We start from the raw sequence: 25,176 nt of genomic DNA on the forward strand, positions 1-25,176 counted from the left end.
CTCTACGGAGCTCGATATTAGTCGATTGTCTCTTTCCAAAGGTCGATGTGTACTGTATGTAGTAAGCAGTAACTATTTACATTTGTCTACATTGCAATACTGAGTTAGAGCTGGCAGGAAAGATAAATTTGGGTTAAAATGACTGTAAGGTGTAATGAAAATTTATAATCTAATATATAAAATTCTCGTGTCACGGTGTTCGAACTTGAACTCTAAAACGGCTCGACCGATTTTTACCAAATTTTATATGCGTATTCAGTAGGTATGAGAATCGGCTACTATCTATTTTCCATACTCCTAAGTGATAAGGGTGGTCCACCCCTAATTATTTTTTTAAACAAATTTTTTGGTTTTTATTTTATTATGATACACCATACCAAAATACACACAACCCTAAATTTTCACCCCTCTACGATTAACCCTTATTTTTTATTTGTTAATTAAAAACTTTAATTTTTTTTGCAAAAAATGACTGTTTTTGAGGCTTAAAACTATCTTTTAGGAAACTTCCTAAAATGTAAATGATTACGTGTTATTTTTGTTGGTGGTGCAGGGATTTGAAATTGGAACATGGAGCAACGACATGGCCTCGTCGATACCGGAGACGGTTGACTACGACGAATACCTGGAACCTCTGCCTTCGAACCTCACCTTCTGTACTTCTGCATCAGGTAAGATATGAATTGGCAAGCTAATATACAGGTTGATTGGTTACAGTTGTACCCTGATAAGAGAAGAAAAAACCAAAAAAGAGTTCCTCCTACTGTAGAAAAATAATAAGTATAGTAATAGATAGAAATAAAAGCTAATGAAAATGTAAACACCAAAAATCAAACAAAAAAAATAATGTAAAACCAAGTGATATTGAAATAATCCTATATAGAAATATATAGAAATAAAATAATAGAAATGTAAAAGAGTAATCAGGGATGTATAAAAGGCGTTACAGAGCGAAAGGGAAAGACAGAAGAATTGTGACAAGAATGAAAAGAACGAAAGATCATACGATGTATGAAAGACGATAAAGAAAATAAAAAAAATTGTGAAAAAATTCAATAATGTTGAATAGTCCCTGTCCCACACAAGATAGGGGGTACGAGAGGTTCCCAATAGCCGGGGATATAAAAAAATTCCATTATAAAATCTTATTTGATGCAAAATTCGGACTCTTATTATTGCAGTAATGTGTGAAGAAGGTTGTTCATCATGTGGTGATGTAATGTGTGAAGTATCGTTGTAACAACTCCGCACGATTTACTACTGTGATCAAAGAGTAAGATGAAATTGTCATATAAAACTCCCGAGTATTAGGCAGGTAATTTTATTTCCTAGGTTGGTAGGACTATTTATAACATTTGGCGACTGTTTGTCAAAAGGTTTAATTATTTCCAAGTTAGTCATTCAACCATTGTATTCGCTTGATTTGGCTAAGTTCGACTTCTGGATATTCAGCAAACTCAAAAGGCCTGTGAGGGGACGCCGTTTTAACACGAATGAGGAGATAAAAATCGAAGTCTTGAAGGCTGTACCGGGAAAAGATTATTCCAACTGTATTGATGGTTGGAATCAAGCTGGTAAAAGTATTGCATCCGATATGGTCTAGTGCAGGGATGAGCAAACCGCGGCCCGCGGGAGGCATGCGGCCCTTGAGGCAAGTAAATTTTAATTTTTTTTAAATGTTAGAATCAAGGCTTTAAAGATAATAAAAGCGTCTAATTAGTTGTAAATCGGTTGATTTCGGACATAAATTACGTTCAGAACATGGTTTGAACCTTGAATATATACTTTATTTTTTTTCATGGTCAACTGTTTTTGAAACTGCGGCCCTCCGAACAAAAAAGGTTGCTCACCCCTGGTCTAGTGGCTAGGATACCTGGCTCTCACTCAAGACGCTTGGGTTCGATTCCCGGTACCAAAAAGATAATTTTTTTTAAGTTCACGGACCCTTTCGCTCCTTGAATTCAGTTCAGATGGATCTGTAAAAACCTTAGAGCTAACAGCAACTACTTCTACAGAGAAAATGTATGTAATATCGTTTCATTGTTTACGTTCTGATGTTCTTTCTCACGTCGCCTTTCTTTCTTCGTCTACATTCCTAATTACATTGGTTTATTATTTGGCAGCGTATGTTTATTCGTTTAATTTATTCATAATTTTTATTTATTTATTTATTCGATGTTACGGATAATTGACAATACAATGAGCCAGTAGAGATGTCACGGCTTATGCCTTGCAGTAGACGTATGTTCTATGGGTATAACTTTATAATTCCAGATGATACAAATGTATTGAGACATCTGGTCTTTTTGATGCTTTTTTATTTATTATAAATTACGTTTCGATTGCCATGGCAAAAGTGCGTTTTATCAGACGGTGATTACTTTGAAGGTGATGAAATTGATTTGTAAGAATTAATAAACAATTTACACTTTATAAATGAATTCATCTCACTTTTTGATCACAGTATTATTTTGCCGGAATCTTAAGTCGGAAGCGACTAAACGATTTTTCAGATTAGCGTCTTGTACTCCATAATTATTATTGAAAGTCGCATTACAGAATATTTATGATGGCCACAATGGGGTTGACATGTCCAAAGATAAGTTAAATTCGACCCGAAAATTATAGAGTAAAAAAAGTGAAAAAATCTTTACAGTGTCCCACTGTTGGGACACAGAACCATATAAAATTACGATAGAAAGAGTGTTGTTTAAAATATGTGTTAAAAGTAATTGATTATTTATAATATTAATGAATAATAATTGCGTATTTTTAAATTAAGGCTGCAAGGACATCTACAAAAAAGGTAAGTCGAGAAAACAGTAGTAAAAGAATATAATTCATTTCAATGCTGGTTCAAGTGGCAGTTTATTCTGACGACGCTAAAGGCTATATTTTCACCTTCTGGGTGGAGGTATATTTTGTCCATTCCTAAATCAGCCACCAGCGGTATAAATATATATTTATATCATACACGGGATGTCTGGTGGCAGATTTATGTTTTGAAAATTTAATAGAAATTGTAATGTTTTACGTATAGTGTTAATAAAAGCACTGAACGATGAAATGGAAATGCGGAATTAATTTTGTTAATACGTTATCTAAATGCCAAATCTAATATATAAAATTCTTGCGTCACGGTGTTCGAACTTGAACTCCTCCGAAACGGCTTGACCGATTTTTACCAAATTTTACACGCGTATTCAGTATGTCTGAGAATCGGCTACTATCTATTTTCCATACCCCTAAGTGATAAGGGTGGTCCACCCCTAAATTTAATTTTTAATTTTTTTAGACAATTTTTTTGGTTTTTATTTTATTATGATGCAGCATACAAAAATACATACAAACCTAAATTTCCACCCCTCTACGATCAACCCTTATCTTACATTTGTTAGTTAAAAACTTTAATTTTTTTTGCAAAACAACGTTTGCGGGATCAACTAGTAAGTTTTATATGTTTTGAGATGCATCGGCTACGGTTTCAGCACACTGGAATATCCTTGTATGTATTCCTAGCTACAGTCTCCTCTCTGAGATGAGACCTTTACGTCTGCTTATTGCTGTTATTTTTCTTCAGGTGGAACCAACTGGCGGGAGCCGATAGAGAAGCCGAAGGTCCACTACGGGGCATCTAGAACGTTCTCCGTCGCTGATAGTGACTGCTCTTACCTGTCTAGGTAACTTTATTGATAATATATTTCTTGACCATGTTCACACTGATGTCCAAATGGCAGTGGATTCTCCGGTTCGAAGTGGCAGGGCACCAGGCTTAAAAGTTCTTTAAAGCTAACGAAGCTAGAGTGGTCCCATCAAGGTAACTGTATATCGTTCTTTCAGCCCATAGACACCCACTCTTGTATGGGTCTCAAAGATATTTTAGGGGGGGGCGGTGGATATACTATTGCCACGCTAGGCAGGCGGGTTGGCGATCGAAGTGTGGTATTATGGTACGCAGAGGACGCTGCTGTCCATCCTTTCGAAACTTTGTGTTGGAATCCTATATAATCAATAATATGTGAATTATATGAGGTTGTATTTTCGGAATCGAATCCGCGATCTACTATCGTAAGTCTCAGTTCTCTGCCGCTGCACAATCATGTATATTTATTGACAGGGATGTTACAATGCGGGTGTAAATAATTTTTTTAATTAATTTACTTTTATTGTTCTTTCTCTTTCTTTTCCTCACAAATTTTTCTCTTCTCTCTTTTCCTCGCACACTTCACGATATCGTATCATTGTTTACGTTATGATGTTCATTCTCACGTCGCCTTTGTTTCCTCGTCCATATTCCTAATTACATTGGTTTCTTATTTTGGAATGTATGTTTATTTGTTTTCTTTATTCACAGTAAGAAAAGGACCAATATATAGCCATTTTCGCACATGCAGTGGTAGTCGTGCAATAAAGTGCACCGCCTAATGCGAATTACACAACTACCACCGCTTAATCACTCAACACGTGTTTCACCCCTCCACGGGGCATCTTCAGGAGTTATGTTACACAGATTAGTGCCAAACATAAACTCTGTGCGCATTGTGTGCCGCATACGCATTTATCAGCGGGCTGGCGGGCGGTGCACTTTATTGCACGACTACCACTGCATGTGCGGAAGTGGCTATATATTGGACCTTTTCTTACTTGGGATGGACTTCCGCTAAATAACGCCTGAATCCATTAAAAATTCTTTATTCATAATTATTATTTATTCAATGATTCAGGTAATTGACAATACAATAAGCCGGTAGAGATGGCATGGCTGGCAAATGACTTGCGGTAGACGTATGTTCTATGGGTATAATTTTATAATTCCATATGATACAAATGGTTTAAGACATCTAGTCTTTTTGATGCTTTTTTTATTTATTATAAATTACGTTTAGATAATTCATTGTTTATTTTCAACAGTGACTTCGATACGGATGATTCCGACGCGAATTCCGAGGGTAGCGATGAAGATACAGACACCGGTGGCTTCAGCAGCAGCAAGAACTCGAACGGTAACCATAAACTGTGATTGATGTATAGCGTGATTGGTTATTGGTAGGGTTATTGGTTATTTATATGGGCTCATTTACGGCTTATTGCTGCTAAAGTATATATATATACTCACACATTGTCACTGCAAATAAACCAAAAAAAATTCAAAAAAATACACTTATTTCCAGATTTGTAATGTTGATTTTATTAGAGAAGAATCTGGCAAAACACGATAATTACTGCTCTCGAGTAGCAATAACGAGCAGGAAGACACTTCCCCCAACCCCTCTCCCCCGTCTAAACCTACGGCATAGTCAAGGTCGCAGAAAGTCGCCAGATGCAGGCAGTGCATATATATGAAGATAAAATATTTATCTATTTACACTTTTCGTCTTTGAATATATTTTAAATAAGAAAGGACCAATATCTAGCCACTTCCGCACATGCAGTGGTTGTCGTGCATGAAAGTGCACCGCCCGCCAGCCCGCTCGTAAATGCGCATGCGACAGACAATGCCAACTACACAACCGCCACCGTAAATTCACTCAACACGTGTTTCACCCCTCCACGGGGCATCTTCAGGAGTTGTTACACCGATTAGTGCTAAACACCGAGTTCACTTTATTGCACGACTACGACTGAATGTGCGGAAGTGGCTAGATATTGGTCCTTTCTTATTTAGGATGGACTTCCGCAATGTAACGCCTCATTCCATTGAATATATTTTATGTTGACTCCCGTGGACTACGTAAATAACTCCAGTAGCCCGTTTCTGGCGCAAAATGGAATTACGTCACCGGCACTGCCCTAAAGCAATAGACGGTATAACATAATGCTATAAAATTAACAAAGACTTCCAGATACAAGCGGCCATCTAATCGTAATCGGCTATGTATAAGATAGGCTTTTTGGGTTAAAATAACTATACAGAAACTGTAAGGTATACGATATAAATAACAGAAGCAAAAACATTTCTTTTGAAATTAACACTCTACTTCATCGAGTTAACAAATCTAACTATGGGCAATTTATACGCTTTCACAATAGAATCGCAGATAATGTTAACAAAGACAGAAAGCTTATATTGCTAGATTAAAAAAATGGCCAAAGAACACATGTGTTAAGGGTCACTTCATTATATGACTATATATAAGATAGCATATCTTGATAATAATATGATCACCTTCCATTAATCTCAGGTTGAATAAAAAAATTGAGTCATTCGAGTTAACAATAATTCACCAGCAAGGGTGTTTTAGGGGGCCATTATTAGGTTCGTATAACAACCGAAGGACGGATTTTATTATATATGTATATGATTACAGCGGCTATGGGAGTGCGCATTGAATATAAGACAGCACACGAAGCGGAGGCCGTGGACGTGGAGAGGGTCAGAAGCGGCCCTCCTGCGCCGCAGCCCTCGCGCGATGATGACGCCCTCGACTTGATCAGACACCGCGACTGCCTTCGAGCCGCTGAAGCACCTCCGGAAGTAAGTATATACATATATATTTATTTATTTCAGCTATAACACTTCCACGGCAGGATATAGCACCCCCCCCCCCTCTTAGATCTTCAGTAGGACCGATTGAAAGCATGCATTCACCTTGACAAATCTACTTTGTCGATGGACGTCCAAGCGCTGTGCTCCGTGGTACTTACTCCGGAACTTTCAGGTCTAAGTGGCCACCTAGTATCTCTCCTAGTAATTTCTTCATTTCTGAATAGATCTCCTATGATAGTCTACGTCACAGAAAAAGTCTTAAAATTCACCCAAACTTACTGGTTCGCCTGCTGACAATAGACTTATATGAGTAAAGAAACTTACAATCCTAAGACTATATATATGGTACACTATAGGTAGAGATGGTATAGTATGTGTATATATGGTAGACAGTAGCATATATATATTAGGGGGACCGGAAAGTAATGTCGTTTTCTTAAATTAAATTCACACGACTACATTTTAACAAATTTTTATTTCCTAATCAACAATATATTTGCCTTCGTTATCAACAATCTTTTGCCGTCTAGTATACAAATTTTTAAAGCCGCAGCGGTAACAAATCAATCGTTTTTTTTTAAAATATGGCAACAGATACAATATTTTTACTTTCCGGCCACCATAATACAATTTGTGAGAAGTTTTTTTTTTAAATACCTTTTCCCCCATCTTCCTTCAGAACAGGGTTATACACCCTTTCACCTTCCCTCTCTTATTATTTACAATTTCTCTCTTTATTCCCTCTTTCATCCTTTACATTTTCCATCATTCAGCATACATTCAATATATAGCATTCAACCACATTACATTCACGCATCGCCTCCCATCTATCGCCATACTTCATGTTACACGGTTTTGCTTAGCCTAGTTACGCGACCCACCAGGGTGGTGGCAACAAAACCGCAAGAAAGTGTGGCGTTTCTCCTCCTCTTACGCAAGAAAAGCTTGCCTTGATCTTGCCGCAGGCAATGCTCCGACCCATTTCCACTTTCCACACACTCTAAGCCCTCCATATACTGGACATCAAGTAATTGCGTGTCCCACGCTCTAGTCCACCGCTGGGTCACAGAGCAGAAGTCTTGGAGGGTTTTACAATCACTTCGTTACAAAGCACTCAACGTATCTTATAGGCCTGGCAAAGGGAAATTAGAAAAAAATGAGACATGTGTTCACTTCGATATCTATTACAATACAAATGTTGCTATTTAAAATAAATAACGTAAACCCTTTTAAGTATTTATACAATAGCAACACCGTTGATGATATAAACGTAATAGTTACCACTTTTCGGCATTAGATGGCGCAAATATAAAATAAATATATAAACAAACATAATATAAATATATAAACCATAGTCTTTGATCCCTGTTTAGTAATGTTTTTATTCTTATTTGTTTTTTCATTGTTTGACTATAAATCATTATATGTTCTCAGAGAGATAGTTATATGGTAACAACTGTAACTAATTTTATATTTCTAAGCTTCTAAGTTTGTACTTTTTACTGCCTTTTGTTACTGTCTATCTCCAATAAAGTAAATAATAAAAAAAATGTCATCTTGCCACCACTAGATGGCGGCTGTCGTTAGACAAATAAACGAGATATCTATGTAATTAAAATCGATTCTTATTGTTATCTGTTTTTTTTGCAGTACATCGAAAAATTCCGAGATTCGGTGAAGCAACACGAGAAGGAAATAATCGATAATGGATTCCTTTTCGACAAGGACAGACCGATAATGGATTTGTTGCCAGAAACGTCGCGGGACATCGATAAAACGAAATCGAACAAATCGATTGAAAAGTCGCCCGACCTGAAAGAGATATTTCCTTACGGCGCTGAAGCTATATCTTTTGAAGACGGCCAAGTAACCATAGAAAGTGTAGAGAAGAACAAGCGTCTACTTCTAGAAAAACTCAAGAGTATACTACCGCAGAAGGAAGTCAAGAAGATGAACTGCTTCTCCATGAAAGACGTGAACATTGATTCTCCTAATTACGTGAATGAAAAATTAGTTAACGTAGGCTTCGACCACAAAGACACGTATAAAGAGAAAATTCAAAAATTTGGCGGGAAGATCGAATTTCAACCATATTATCAAGATGTTAAAGTTCAAAATGAAAAAGGATTCGATTTCGACTACCAGCCGGTTTTGGAAGGTCACCCTGGACCCAGTCCTAGTGTCATTCTTCAGGTTAGTTTATTTATAACACTCGTTAACCTTACAATAAGATTAAAAATTAATAATTGAATATAAATATAACGCCATTTTAAAGTTTTGACAAATTTAAACAATAGGTTAAGATGTCAGTACTGGACATAGGTCTCCCTCATAGGTATAAGAAAATGGGACCTATTTGAAACGACCTGTATCCAACTTTTAACGATCTTGCCATCCTCTGTCCGTCTCCAGTATGTGTGTGTGTCTTATGCTTATTGTGAGAATCTATCCTATCCTAGATAGATAGGATATACAATCTATTTATTTATACTTTTTTGTACACCATAGATAATAAATAAAAAAATAAACAATTGATATAGAGGTACAAGAGGCGGTCTTATCGTTCGAGGCTGATTACAGTACAACCTTTGGATGGAGATGAGAGACTTAAAGATTTATATATATATATATATATATTATATATGTGTTTGTATAATAATGTATGGATTTGTATGTATGTACACCCTAAACGAAATCCTTTAAGTCTCTCATCTCCAGTAATATCTTTGTAAAATTTTATGGTGTAGATATATAAATATATATATATCTACACTATAAAATTTTACAAAGATGTATTCCAGGATAATTTATTTATTTGATAGTGATTTGTACACGGTGTTAGGTGGCAGTTAAGTTTTTAAACTAGAAAAAATAATAATATTTAATGTACAGTTTTAACAAAAACATTGAACAATAGAAATAGATATAAATAAATAAAATATTCTGGCAGGCTCTGACGATGTCCAACGCGAACGATGGCATCAACCTGGAACGTCTGGAGACGATTGGAGACAGCTTCCTCAAGTTCGCCATCACAGCATATCTTTACTGCGCCCATCCGACCGTCCACGAGGGCAAACTCAGTCACATGCGCAGCAAACAGGTGAGTGTGGCTTTCCTAACAGGAGGCGAAAACAATTATATTTAACAAGAAAAATAAATAACAGGAGATAAAGGAAGAGTGAGAGAAAGAGAGAAGAAGAAGAGAAAGGGAGGAGATATATATTTTTAAAAGCAGACTCAATTTCAAATTTAAATATTTGGTTAAACAACTAAATGTTGAATATACATAATGGGTAAAATTGATTTAAATATTTCTATAAGTTGTTAAAATGTCTTGTATTATCAACGACAGCTTAAATCGTAGTTCTTATATGTGAGACAGATTTTTCATTTTGAGAGTAGAGAGAGAGAAAGAAAGAGCGAAATGGAAACAAAACAAGAGAAAGCGAGAAACGGAGGAGTTATTTCATTTTATATTTCTTTGACACAGAACAAATATGACAAAAATTGCTAATATCACTTATGTATATCTTTGAGAGTTTTTATTTAAATTTCAAAGGTAGCAAAAGAGAGTGCTACAAACTGAAAGAGAGAATATGTAATTGTTTTTTTTTATTGCAGTAGTAGTGGAGTTATGTGTCATAGATAAATAATTTTAAGCGTAAATATATCACAGACCCACATAAAGTAATTGATTATATGTATAAAATATTTATATGACAAATTTAATTTTGTGAATAGGTGTCGAATTTGAACCTGTACCGTCTGGGACGGAGCAAGCGTCTCGGAGCCAGAATGACGGCCTCCAAGTTCGAGCCCCACGACAACTGGCTTCCACCCTGCCACAGAGCACCGCCCACGCTGCACCATCGCCCCGTGAGTATGACATCTAGTAGATCTGGTCCACACTGTTGTCTATATTGTAGTTGCTGAATTAGCTCGAAGAATTGCTCCTCTGAAGTGACGATGGGCGATGCTCATCGTTTGAGCAATCGACGACTCTCGGGTCTGAATTCTACTCGAGTGGCGACCAAGAGCCGGTAGACGCGGCGTGAGTTGGCCCCTCATTAGGTGAACGATGACATTAGGGTCGTTGGAAGTCGCTGGATGCAAGCAGCGCAAGACCAGTCATCGTGGCGTTCTTTGAGGGGAGGCCTAAGCCTTTTTTAAGGCCCCCGTTATCGGGAACCTCTCGTTCTCCCTTATCTTGTTTAGGGACAGGAAACTTACAATTTTTGTCCAGTAAGAAAATGACCAATATTTAGCCACTTCCGCACATCCAGTAGTAGTCGTGCAAATAAAGCTGAACTCACCGCCCGCTAGCCCGCTGATAAATGCGTATGCGGCAAACAATGCGAATCACACAACTGCCACCGCCAAACCACTCAACACGTATTTCACCCCTCCACGGGGCATCTTCAGGAGTTATGTTACACCGATTACCAAACACCAAGATTTGTGTCTTTGTGTTTGGCAATAGTCTTTTTTTTTGCACTTTGTTGCACGGATGTGCGGAAGTGGCTAAATGTTGGTCCTTTTCTTACTTAGGATGGACTTCCGCAAGGTAACGCCTGATTCCATTAAATAATTTTTGTTCAATTACTTCACATCTTTCTTTTTAATTATTTACTCCTCATTCAGTCTTTTTAATATCATTCATTTGGTCTTCTAGCATACTTCATATGATCTTACATACTTTTTTAGTTTTCTCCTTTTTATCACCTTTCATCCTTCACCTTAGCTCTCAAATGTCACAGGTATTGGTTTTTCTTGTTTTTTTTTTATCACAATTTATTTATTGCTTAAACCATTTTTATTAATTAAATTTGTAGATATGATAACAGTTTATCACATTTAGGTATTCACATTCACATCACATTTTGTTTATAATTGGACGTCTACCAGAGTGACTTGATGATAAAGATGATGCAGTAGTAGCATTAAGTTTAAATAAAATAGTAATGTAATATTATTAATAATAGTGTAATTCAATATAATATATGGAATTAATATAGTTGTCTTTATATCATAAGAAATTGTAAACCGATGATGTTCCAGGGTGAAGGTCAGGAGCAGCCTTACGCTGGAGACGGAACCGTGGACAACTCCGGGTGCTTCATACCATACAACCTGATCACCCAGCACAGCATACCAGGTATGATTTTGGCATAATCGAACCCTGGCTTATTACCACATTGGAAGATTTGCCTGGTCTTTTGATCTGGGTTTTGCTGCTGTTCCAATGCCATTTGCAGATTTCTCATACCTCGCGATAATAATGAAACTTAGTCTAAAACAGATTTCCCCAAACTTTTTTGTGTCATAGACCCCTTGCCATGTTTTTCCGTGTTGGGTAGACCCCCTACTTACCTAATATTGAATTCCTGTAAATTTCTAACTGTAGTGGAGTTTAGTGTTAAAAACTTAAAGTAAAAACACACGTTAATTTATACATTTATTAATTGAATTTAAATTAAAACTACTCAAAATAAAATTTTGTATCAGTTATGTAAAATATACGTCACATTAAATAAACATAAAATAACATAAGCAATAAGTCAATATTTTTAGTGAGAAGGATGAACCTGATGCTTTAATAATAAATTATCAACATTTGGCGTCAAGTTTGTAAGGGTTAATCTTAAAACTCCTCAGCTAATGATATCCAGTCTGTTTCTTTTTTTCGTTAGGAGATTGATAACAGCGTTGCTTAAAAATGTAAAAAAGTGTATGTGTTGAGATCCACTATCGTGGACCCCCCCCTTGCAGGTTGTCATAGACCCCTAGGGGTCGATATAGACCACTTTGGGAATCACTGGTCTAAAACGTCTTTTAGGTGAAGCTATAGGACTTCTTGGAAAATCATACTACGATTTCACTGGGTTCATCAAGTTACAATGCTTATAGGAATGGTTCTCGGAGTATTTGGGTAATATTATTCCAGCTACTGGATGTATACTGTATATGTCCACCTTGTGGTTGGAGGTGAAGGGAAAAGCGATGTAATAAAAAATAAATAAAGGAAAGGAATGATAGAATAAAAAATTGTGGCTAATAAAAAAAAGATGGGCATAAAAATAACATTATTAATAAAAAATAATTTACCTGTATACTCAAAATAGAGTATTTACGAGAGGTCCCTAACAGCGGGGGTAAAAAAAAAACTTGTGGGCTTACTAGGTAAGGGTTATCTGTTATATATAGCCTGCTACAGTAATACCTTGCTTTACGCGACCCCGTTATACGCGGTTTTACTATAACGCGAATCGCAATTTCGCGCTCAAATGCCTCGAATTACGCGAAAGAGTGCGTATAAATATAATGTAATCATCAACTTCTCTATGGTGTCTTGACCATCTGTCAAACAATTAAAAACAGTGTTGGGTGTTATGAACGTATTTTACAAGAACGTAAACAAAACGTTACCCAAAAGACAATAGATGTATTTTTCCGTAAAAAACAAAGAGTATGTATTGCATAATGTGTTCCTAGAATTAAAGTGATTGATTAAAATGATTTGTGTTTTTTTTGTAATAATTTTTTTTTAATCATAAACCTCGTTATACGCGAATTTCAGTTAACGCGATTTTTTTTGGAACGTATCCCTCGCGTAAAGCGGGGTGTTACTGTATTATGATTAAAGCTTTTATCTTTAGATAAGTCGATCGCGGACTGCGTGGAGGCGCTTATCGGAGCCTACCTTCTGGAGTGCGGTCCTCGTGGAGCGTTGCTCTTCATGTCCTGGTTGGGTATCAGAGTTCTACCGCGCCACGATCTGCCATTACCTGAAAACCACCCTTATGTAGTAGCGCATAAGGACGATGGTGAGGAAGCAACGCCACCTGTTGTTGAGGTATGTTAAGTAATTAGTTCTTTATATATATATATATATATATATATATATATATATATATATATATATATATATATATATATATATATATTTATAACACATTTTTAAAGTTTTTAATTCTAATCAACAATATATTCACCTTCGTTATCAACAACTGTTTGCCATCTAGTACACAAATCAATGCCGGAGCGGAAGATCAATTTTTCTGTAAAATATGTCGACAGAAACGACATTACATTTTTTTTAAATGGCCTCTACTATTGAGGGCCTTTCGTTTCCCTATCTTATTTATGGGGTAGACACGTTTTTATCTTATTATGATTCACTTTTCTTTATTATTTCCATGATTTCCATGCTGAAGTATGATACATATCATGTTCCTTACTATCACAGCTTTTGGTTATCACATTACAACGACATTACATCCAGGATTAGGATTTAAACCGCGTATATATGTTATACATCTTCAGAAGTCACCTTCGCCACCGTCTCCGAAACGCCAGCCGAGGATATCCGACTCGGATTCCGATTGGAACGAAGAGGAAGAAGAGGAGACAGAGACTGAAGGAGACCAAGGGAGTCAGCAGGAGTCGTGGCAGGAGGAGAACTGGAGTTGGCCGGGGCGTGCTGTTGGATCCTTGAAGCCTTACAAGAAGGATGGAAGCTGGTATCAGGTATGATTCTAAATTTATCACATTGATCTCTTGGTAGGTTATATCTATACAGGGTGATTGGTTATTAGAGTTAAAATGAATGTTTAGCTTGTCGTTTTAGCCTATACATACCCACTGACCATAATCGCCACGCCACAGGTGGGTTGGCGATTGCAGTGTGGTATTATGAAACGCTACTAGTGGCAGTGGCAATCCCATATAATTAGTGCACAAAGTCTGAACTATATAAGATAGTATCCCGAGATTCAAACCTTCGACTTATGATCGCAAGTCGCATTCCTCTACCGCTGAACTACCACTGTTCAATGTATGACTCATTTGCTGTCAATTAGTATATAGTACACTATCAAAATGTTTTTAGAAATAATAAATGAAGGGATGATAATATTACTATATTATATGAAAGAGCATTTTCGAAATTCGGATTACTAAATCTAACTATTTAATAAAAAGTTAGGTTTCCAATCGGGCGGTACCACCCAAAATAAATGTCGTTCAAGGAGACGATAGCGGGTATGAAGGATAAGGCGTGAAAAATTTATTTAATCTCCGTTTTCATAGTAAAACTTTTTGTATAAAGTAAAAGATTATTCGCGCTTCCTTCATTCGTGTTTTCACTATTCGCCGATGTAATAAGTACATACATAATAATAAAAGGATTCCAATAGGCATCCAAGCCAAAATCCTCTAAATATGCCGGCAAATGGATTAATAAAAAATTAAATAAAAATATTTCGCTGAGGACTTTGACATAAGCTGCCTTTGATGACATCGGTGTTTTTAATAATGTAAACACTATGAATTGTAATAGAGAAAAAAAATAAAAGCTAATAAAAATGTAAAAAAAAAACAAAAATCAAAAATTACAAACAAATAAGACTGACAAAGACAAAAAATAAAAGCAAAATAAAGTGATATAGAATAATAATAGAATATAAGAAAATGTAAAAGTAATGAGGAATGAATGAAAGGCGATACAGAGCGATAGAGAAAGACAGTAGAATTGTGGAAAGAAAAAAACGAACGAAAGATAATGTGACGCGTGAAAGAAGAGAAAGCAAATAAAAAAATGACTGTGAAAAAATTAAATAAATGGTAAAAAAGTCCCTGTCCCACACCAGATAGGGGGTACGAAAGGCTCCCAATAGCGGGGGCCACAAAAAATAAATAATGTAAACAAACAAAATGAAAGCGACCTTATTACTCAAATTATAAGGTATATTTTTAAATGTCGCTGTTCCATTCTATGGTAGAAACAATCTATTGCTTCAACAAGCACTGGAAACATGATATTTGATTCGAAAAATCTTAGTGAAGGTTTAGAATACAAACAGAATGAAAGCGACCTTATTCCTCAACTGATAAGGTATATTTTTAAATGTCGCTGTACCGTTCTATAGTAAAAACAATCTATGGCTTCAACAAGCACTGGAAACATGACATTTGATTTGAAGTCTTAGCGAAGGTTTAAGAATGGCAAATGAGCTTTGCAATTTCTTTATGAACATTGACCCGTCTGCGGAACCAAGTCTTATGTTTGAGAGGCAAATCGCTAACGCGACTGCTGCATATCAGTCTGTATGGAAGCTTTTAAAAACTGCCAAGCTAAAGAAACATTACAAAATACTTCAAACAATTGTTTAAGCCTTGAGATAATTAATAAAAACGTTCAAAAACTTCAATTAAATTTTTTTATAATTTCGTCACCACGTTCCTAGGTGACGAATCCACTATAATCCCATATAGATTACCATTCCGTATTCACGGTGTCTGTATTTGCGGCATATTTATGGAACATATACCCCGCGAATAAACAGCTTTTACAATTGGTATATTAAACTACACTAATACCTCGCTTTGCGTCGTTTCTTTTTTCGTTTTTTTCGAAGTTGCGTCGCTGCTTAATTAGTGCTAATTTTCACTGTGCGTCGTTAGATTTTCGAGGTTGCGTTGTGTTGGATTCGAGTTTTTTTTTTTAATTTTTCTTTTTTTTTTCTAAAAGATGGCAACATTTCTGTTTCGAATAGCGCTATCAAAACTCGGGGATTCCCTTTCTAACTAATAATCAACGCAATTTGAATACAGTTTTATTTTCACTTTGTTTTACTAATTTCAAGAGTTCAGCTTAAATTACGTAGTGTTGTGTTTTTTTTAAAAGAGAATAATAAATTTATATTAATTTTTACGTGTTGTTTCTGATTACAAAAATGTATATTATTCCAATTTATTTATTGGCAGAGTTATATTATTTTTGTTTTTTAAATGTTTACTTTGTTCAATTTTCTTTTCAAAAAGTAGTATTTTCGTGACTCTAGAACCTATCTTCGATCTTTACATGGTTTGCTATAAAAAATCTTAATTCACTTTGCGGCGTTTCAATTTGCCTCGTGTTTGGAACGTAACCACGACGCAAAGTGAGGTATTGGTGTATTTTTTTATAGAGAACATATGTTTTTCTTGTAAAGGGACATGTAGTGAATCTCTTGCAGAGTTATTCCCAACTTCTTGTTGTCTTCTTTAATAAACTTGTATAATTTACTTCTTCGTAGCCAATTTTCGGTGAGCTCAGAGCTCCACCGTCTCCACTGCTGAGGTACATCGAGGATCCAGAAGGGGAGTTGGAGCAAATGCTTTCAGGTGAGGTCACTATGATTCCGACAGAAGAAATAGTTATTCATCTAATTCGTGTCATTTTAATTAATGTTATGCGAAGAATACCATAGACCACGGTTGCACAGACTTCTTAAGACTAGGGGCCACTCGGACAAATTATGAACTGATGGCGGGCTGGCCTACCAGAAGTATAGGTAATATATATTTTTTTTTATTCTGAAATAGAATTCAATATATTTCGAATGTACGAGAGTATTATTTTGCTGTCGGCGGGCCACCAGTATTCGGCTGGCGGGCCGCGGTCTGTGCATCCATGCAATAGACCAACTGTAGATTCTTCCTTGGAAAGAGAAAGAGAGATTTGTCTCCCCTTAGAACACATAACCCAGCGAATTGGCGAGCTGAAGTAGCAGTGGGCAGGCCATATAGCGCTAAACAGATTGCCGCTGGAGCCTTTTTTTAAGGCCCCCGTTTCTGGGGGACCTTTCGTTCCTTATATCATGTTTTATGCATTTATTCTGTAATGATTTTTTCAGTATGTTTTTTCATTTGCATTCTATTTTCTCGTCCTTCACAAATTCTCTTACTACATCTCCTTTCACTCATCTCATTCTTTTGTTCACTTCCTTTCGTCTGCCTTCAACACATTCTTTCTTGTTTCTATTGTACGTTTTTATTTCCCATTGTACATATCTTTTTATTTTTCCCAACTTTTATAATTCTTTTATACTATTTAAGGCCGCTGTAGTCACTCTCCTAGAGTGGCGACCAAAGAGCGGCATGCGTAGGGTAAAACTTCCGCCTATATTGTAGTCAGACTATGTTAAGGCTGTTAAAAGAAAAGGGACCCCTCCAATCGATCCTATTGGAAATTTCTGGATAGTTCTATGTCCAGTATTGTCTTGATAGTCTTTGGACTGAAATAATGATGATGATAGAATTAATAAATCAGCATAGGGTTCATTACTATAGTATCTAATATTTTATCAAATATCCTTCTATTCAGGATATGAAGCGCTGGAGAGGACGTTGCAATACCGGTTCAAGGATCGCTCGCTACTCCTGCAGGCTCTAACGCACGCGTCGCACCAGAAGAACAGACTGACGGACTGCTACCAACGCCTGGAGTTCCTGGGCGATGCCATCCTGGGTAAGTTTTTGCACTTTTAGCTCGTTCAGTATAACGTAGGGAATCGTCATCATCTCTCGGTTTAGCCACGCCCTTTATAATAGAATAGTTTATAATTAGAAAGTTGAATTAACACAGTGACCATCGAAGGTACAATTTTTAAAGGCAAAGGTTAGTGTATATACAAATGCAAGATATTGTTTATTGAATGTTCCGTGGGATAGTAATTGTTTTTCTTAAAATTCACAGAAATCTACGGCACGGTGTAGCCGTTTCGGTAACATTAAAATACAAAAATAGTCCCATAAATCAACGTCAAGACCGATTTTTGTAAATATACTAGCTGATCCCGCAAACGTTGTTTTGCAAAAAAAATTGATATTTTAATTTACAAATAAAAAATAAGGGTTGATCGTAGAGGGGTGAAAATTTATGGTTGTATGTATTCTTGTATGCTGTATCATAAAAAAATAAAAAAAAAATTCGTTAAAAAATAAAAATTTTTTTTTAAGTGTGAACAACCTTTATCACTTAGGGGTATAGAAAACAGATAGTAGCCGATTCTCAGACCTACTGAATACGCATATTAAATTTGGTAAAAATCAGTCAAGCCGTTTCAGAGGAGTTCAAGTTCGAACACCGTGACACGAGAATTTTATATATTAGATATATCGTTGTTAATGAAATAAGTAACCATTTATAGGGTTACAAGTTAAATTAAGATGTGATTAATTAATAAGTCACTACATCGAAAGTCATTTGACTATCCGTACGCTTAGGTGCGTCGAGAGTCAATTGACTATCCGTGCTAGTCGTTGCGCCGACATATATAATCATTTACACAATTATTTCGTAGCACAATTAATTTTACAGTTCAGATATCATCTTTGATTCAGTTAGGAATGCGCCCACTGTTGGGAATAGGTTTCTCTCTTGTATTTCCAACTGGTTAAGAACATTTAACCCTTTGGGGTACGCTGGTATTAAAAATGTCCCACCTTTTTGATGCGTAATAACGTATGGTGGGACATTTCTCGATCCACCTGGAAATATTGGAATAGTTGCGCGCTCATACATTTTTTTCTAAACTTTATTATTTAAAGTAATTGGCAACACCGTTAGCAATTGTTAAAAATATACTCGATTGCGATGGCAAGGTTTATCATCATATGACAGGTTCATCGAGTGTTGAAATCGAAAATTTTTAGTAGTTAATAACAGAATTATTTTATGTATTTTTTTTTATCATTGTATATCCTTATTAATAATAACACACCAATTCTGTTAAATTTTAAACGAAATAAAATTTCTGTGTAACATGGGTATTTTTAGTTTCTAAAATTCTGTGCCTCAAAGGGCCCAGCATTCACCCACAAGGTGGACTGGCTTCCTTGTAATACATTCCATTCCATACCATCCTTATTAATAATAACACACCAATTCTGTTAAATTTTAAACGAAATAAAATTTCTGTGCAACATGGGTATTTTCATTTCCTAAAATTCTGTGCCTCAAAGGGCCCAGCATTCACCCACAAGGTGGACTGGCTTCCTTGTAATACATTCCATTCCATACCATCCTTATTAATAATAACACACTAATTCTGTTAAATTTTGATCGAAATAAAATTTCTGTGCAACATGGGTATTTTTAGTTTCTAAAATTTCGTGCCTCAAAGGGTTAAATGATTTACATATAATTTTAATATTATGTTTATAGATTATCTGATCACGCGCCATCTGTATGAGGACGCCCGGCGGCACTCTCCGGGTGCCCTCACGGACCTGCGATCAGCCCTCGTCAACAACACCATCTTCGCTACCCTAGCAGCACGTCACGGCTTCCACAAGTGAGTATTGTTCGATATTGTATCCGAACGTAACACTTTTTATTATTGTACCCGAGAGTTTTTTTGCATCTACCATCAACGGACATTTTACAAGTGTAACATATTTCATTTCTTAACATTAAATAATTAACTAAATGTGCTTGTTGTATATCGAAACCCAACAAGTATGAATTACATCTCTTGATGAAGTCAAGTCTACCAGCTGTTCAGATGAAAACCTCACACCTGGAGAACAGGTGGAACTAACTTACCAGGATTTTTTTTAATGGCCTCCGCTATTGGGGGCCTCTCGTACCTTTGGTGGGACAAGGACTTTATGGGCAATTTTATGTATTCACATAATTATTTTTTATTTTCATTCTCTACTTTCATACTTCACATAATCTTTCATTCTATTCTTTTATGCCACAATTCTGCTTTCTTTCCCTTTTGCTCTGTTTACCTTTCTTTCATCCTCTTTTCATTTTACATTTTCTTAATTTTTATTTTTATTGTATCACATTTTTATCTACTCTATATCACAGTTTTATATTATTTTATTTTTTTTAACTTGTCTTGTTAGTTTTTATTTGTTGTCTATGCCTAACCTTTATTTCTTTAAAAGAACTTATCAGGATTATGTGTTTATTCAAACAATCTAAAATTACATAATTTAATAAAAGTCCTGTATCAAGACATTTACGGTGTGGTGACGAAGGTCTTTGAACAATGTGTGTTGCCGATGATGATTTGCGTATCGAAGGTCCGTATATGCAGGCTCAATGTCAACCTGGAAGCAATATATATCCGCAGAAGAACCAAGGCAGCCAGAAGAATAGCTTTGAAGTGGCAGGAGGAGAGGTGATGGCCTTTGAAGCCGAAAGCTTCATGAATGGTGATCACCAGCCGGTAGACACGTGGGCAGGCCCCCCACTAAGTGGACCAATGACATAATAAAGGTCGCTGGAAGTCGCTGCATAGCTGCCTTAATATGCTTTGTGAATATTATTTGAGATGTTATTGTAAAAGGGTCTCCTTTCATTGTTGACCATAGACAAAAATATCTGTCATTGACGTTTTACTTTGTACCTGAAGTAAGCTTATGTTACTTGAGATTGCAAAGAGCTATGTGTTTTAATGTATAAATGCAATATATACAAGTATAGTACTTAATTTTCAGACAATGTGGTATATGTGTACATATAAAGGTTGATTGGTCATAAGAGTGAACATAGTTCATTTGCAAATGTTCGTTACCCATGTATAAATAGTTGAGTGTATGTAGATTTATATTTATATTTACATCAACATTAATTTTTATATTCACATTAACATAGAGATTCATAATGTTCGAAATGATATTCATTTTGAGATTTAGTTTATGGTTCAGATTTACATTCACGATCACATTTAAATTTAGATTCACATTCATCATGAGAGTCCGGTTTTGGTTGAGTTTTAGGCTCAGGTTTACAATCAGTCAAATTGACATTCACATTCATCAAGTATTTATATATATATACATATATATACCGTACCGTGTGTGTATATATATATATGTGTATATATATATATATATATATGTGTATATATATATATATATATATATATATATATATTTATATATTTACATTACCCCCCCCCCTAGATATCTATGGAGGTCTATTCTTTGTAGTGAGCGTTTATGGGCTGAAACGAAGACTATTTAGACAACTTCTTTAATGATAAACTCTCTGGTATATATGTGCCAAAAAATCTGTATATATATATATATATATATATATATATATATATATATATATATATATATATTTATATATTTACATTACCCCCCCCTAGATATCTATGGAGGTCTATTCTTTGTAGTGAGCGTTTATGGGCTGAAACGAAGACTATTTAGACAACTTCTTTAATGATAAACTCTCTGGTATATATGTGCCAAAAAATCTGTATATATATATATATATATATATATATATATATATATATATATATATGTATACATTTCCTGTTGAAATTTACCATTTTAGTGCTAGTGCTAGTGCTGAATATTTTAAGATTCTTCTTTAGTATGCTGTTTCAGTACACGAAATTGAAACTCTCATGTTCTGTTTACAGATACTTTCGCCACATGTCTCCAGGGCTGAACGAGGTGCTCACCAAGTACGTGAAGATACAGGAGGAGAACGGGCACTCTATCAGCGAAGAGGTAACTATGTTGATTCCTTTAAGAAGTTTATTTTTCGTTAAAATCATTTGATTCTAAAACTGACGTCGTTGTCGTTTTATTTACTTGCCTTGATGTCTTATAAGAAATTTTTAAAGCGTTCTATTCTATGCCGAGAAAAAAAGGCGTAATTTGCTGTCCAAGCCGTGTCGGTGAGAGATAAAAGAATATAAGGAAAAAAAAAAAAAACGATTTAGTAAATTTTAACTCATTCCATATAGACGCTTAGAACCTTCATTTAGGACATCGGATGCTATATATAGGAGTATTCTGTATGATTCTAATTTCAAATTTAGTTCTTCTATCATTCTTCTTATCATGTACACGTGCTAGATATATGATCCGAAGTGGAGAATAATGAATAGAAATATTCTTAAATGATTTTTGTGTTTCAGCACTATCTGATACACGAGGACGAGATGGAGCAAGCCGAAGACGTGGAGGTGCCAAAAGCACTCGGTGATCTGTTTGAGTCGATCGCTGGTGCTATATTCTTGGATTCAGGTACGATAAAGCTAAACAGAACGTCCACTGCTGGAAGCCAGTCCCATAGATTTCTAATAGGACCTTTTATCATCCAACGACTAACAAGGTGGTATGTCTACCTCGCGGCCTGTCTACCTCGTGGTCTGTCTACCTCGTGGTCTGTCTACCTCGTGGTCTGTCTATCTCGTGGTCTGTCTACCTCGCGGTCTGTCTATCTCGTGGTCTGTCTACCTCGCGGTCTGTCTACTCCGTGGTCTATGTTACGCTGCGTAGGTCCGTGATCTCCGTTCCCCAGAACTTTAAAGCCCCTCTGGCCAACCAACTGCCACTTCGACCCATCAATCCGCAACTAAAGCTTGGTTTGCACAAAAAATGAAATATTTTCGTGAAAACTTTTTAAACTTCACAATGATAGCGGTGGCAGTGGTGGCTTTATAATTAGTTAAAAAAGACAATTAAAATGCATATAATATTATTTTTATCATCTGTAGCAATCGTATGTATTATTATACATCATCATCAATTATTTTTAATTAAGCTAAATTTCACTGTAAACAAAATGACTTTTACTGTCCGAATTTTGAAAAGTAATGTGTTTTTTAAATAAAGAAATAAATTGCGATTATCATTTTGAGAGGCATAAAGCTTAATATTTATAAATATAAATGATGACTGTCCTTTCGGTAGACGTTCATATGACTCTGTAACCAGGATATACAAGATCGTCACTGATATTTCATTTAAAAAATAAGTATTAAAAATAATAATGAAATAATGCGTGGTCTGAAGGGAAATTCTCCAAAAACTGTCGTGGCACGCAACGTGTTAATGCTGCCTGAAAAGTAAATTACTTGTCTGGGAGCCCGGTTGCATGTTTTGAATCTAAAATTTTTATTCTCCTTATCGTTTTGGAGTGGATTAATGAATGTTAAACAATTGTAAAGAAATGTAGAGAAGCGTTTACATTCCTAAAACTTTATAAATGTATTACTTACAATGTGCAAGATACGATACTTTTGTGTGTAAATGTACTACGTATTTCATGGTTTAGTGATAAAAAAGTAAGAATGTGTTTACACGGGTGCAAAATGCAGTAGCGCAACTATTGTAAAAAAAACTCTTAAAGATGCGTTTATATGTAACTAATATTTAAAGCTGGCAAGTAATTATCTATTTATTTATTTTTGTTTTTGCAGGAATGTCGCTGGGTGCAGTATGGCGGTCGTATGTACGACTGATGGGTGCTGAATTAGAAGCCTTCAGCGCAGCCGCCCCCAAGTCCCCCGTGAGGGAGCTCTTGGAAGCTGAACCGGATACCGCGAAATTCGGGTGAGTTACTACGATCTTCACTACATGTTCACCATCATCATCCGTCTTCTGCTGGACATACCTCTCCCCATAGATTTTCGGTAGGACCGCTTAGAATTAGTCTACATCCAGTGTCTTCCGACAATCTTAACAAGGGCGTCTGTGCATTGTATGTTACCAATTTTTGGCCATATCGCTTGAAGACAACTAGGTAACTACGAATTACTCATTGTAGGGCAAGTGGGCGGTTAAAAGCCACGTCGACAATATCCTTTTGGTCTGATCGAGTGAAGTTGATTCGAATCAAGTCGAAGATTAGTGTCGGCAAGCTGACTCTCTTTCAAAAGTATAAATATATACATCTAAATACATATTTATGATATATAAAGTTGTATATAAATATATTTATATATATATACACACTCATATATATATATATATATATATATATATATATATATATATATATATATATATATTTATATATATATATCGTAGCAAATAGTCATATATATACATATATTATTTTTTCAGTAAACCGGAGCGCCTAGCCGATGGACGCAGGGTGAGGGTCTGTGTGGAGGTGTTCGGCCGTGGTGCCTTCAAGGGAGTAGGCAGAAACTATCGCATTGCTAAAGGAACAGCTGCGCGCTGTGCACTTCGACATCTGCGGATACATCGAGCCCGGTAGGATCTAATATCTCCCCGGAGCTGGTTCCTAGACCATCCATAGTTCCATCACACCCATGTAGACCTCTAAGTTATCTGTGGATCGAGGGCCCACCTGGACCTCTTTGGGAAGTACTGGTATAGAAAAATCATTTGAAACACAACGGGTGGTATTTCGTTGTAACATTGCCAGTGTTGAACATGTTTGAACAATGTCTGTGGTGATTTTAATTTGTAATTAATTTTAAGAGAAAATGTTTTTTAATATCCGAAGCTTGACATGTATGTTCTTTTAAAAAAAAATTAAATTATGTCATTTTGAGGAGGAGAAAGCCCTTTCCCTTCCCCCTTTAATCTTACTTACGACTGTATGTATTTATTTATATTTGTATTATGAAATATATACTGTTTATAGATGTTAACTTGTTTTTGTGCTATTTTTTAATAAAAAAAAATTTAAATGGAAAAATCAGTAAGAAGGATCTTATATATACTGGCTACCAGTCATAAACGTTTGTTGAAACGGCAGTCATCGTAAAAAGTGATGGCTGAATACAGGGTGATAGAAAATCAACTCTTAAACGAGTAAGAGATAGTATCTTTGTGTGAAAGAGACTTTGAATCTTTTTACCATAACGTCGCATTTTGTTTATTCTAGAAAATTCAAAAAAACTATATTTTTGGTACTCTTTTTTATGCGATTCCTATTAATCGCACAAAAACAGGTTTGCGATATTGAAATTGTAAATGTAAGATTATTTTAAGTGGGGGAAGGGGAGGAGCAGACGTGTTTTATCATCACATTAATATTATTTTAAATTCATCACACAGAGTATCATGTAAACATGTATAAATAAAATACAATAATTTAGATTGTGACGATTTTTGCTCAACTAGCT

The 25,176-nt window shown here is 35.7% G+C and overlaps 1 protein-coding gene across 1 annotated transcript in view; it reads left to right on the forward strand.

Moving 5' to 3' along the window:
• Dcr-1 (Endoribonuclease Dcr-1) overlaps positions 1 to 24,551 on the forward strand; it is a 57,339-nt gene extending 32,788 nt beyond the window's left edge. The window contains exons 26-42 of the mRNA XM_068771268.1: positions 554 to 671; positions 3,581 to 3,680; positions 4,912 to 5,003; positions 6,309 to 6,475; positions 8,138 to 8,680; positions 9,438 to 9,590; positions 10,232 to 10,366; positions 11,549 to 11,645; positions 13,147 to 13,343; positions 13,814 to 14,017; positions 16,567 to 16,654; positions 17,637 to 17,780; positions 19,479 to 19,608; positions 21,706 to 21,796; positions 22,210 to 22,318; positions 23,497 to 23,629; positions 24,143 to 24,551. Of these exons, the coding sequence (XP_068627369.1) occupies positions 554 to 671; positions 3,581 to 3,680; positions 4,912 to 5,003; positions 6,309 to 6,475; positions 8,138 to 8,680; positions 9,438 to 9,590; positions 10,232 to 10,366; positions 11,549 to 11,645; positions 13,147 to 13,343; positions 13,814 to 14,017; positions 16,567 to 16,654; positions 17,637 to 17,780; positions 19,479 to 19,608; positions 21,706 to 21,796; positions 22,210 to 22,318; positions 23,497 to 23,629; positions 24,143 to 24,299 (2,658 nt within the window). The 3' untranslated portion in view covers positions 24,300 to 24,551. The remainder of the gene's footprint in view (positions 1 to 553; positions 672 to 3,580; positions 3,681 to 4,911; positions 5,004 to 6,308; positions 6,476 to 8,137; positions 8,681 to 9,437; positions 9,591 to 10,231; positions 10,367 to 11,548; positions 11,646 to 13,146; positions 13,344 to 13,813; positions 14,018 to 16,566; positions 16,655 to 17,636; positions 17,781 to 19,478; positions 19,609 to 21,705; positions 21,797 to 22,209; positions 22,319 to 23,496; positions 23,630 to 24,142) is intronic.
• Positions 24,552 to 25,176: the final 625 nt, after the last annotated feature.

Source organism: Battus philenor, unplaced genomic scaffold (assembly GCF_028537555.1).
Source record: "Battus philenor isolate CCGP_79_NKW_IND1 unplaced genomic scaffold, ilBatPhil1.0.hap1 SCAF_30, whole genome shotgun sequence".
Classification (NCBI taxonomy): domain Eukaryota; kingdom Metazoa; phylum Arthropoda; class Insecta; order Lepidoptera; family Papilionidae; genus Battus; species Battus philenor.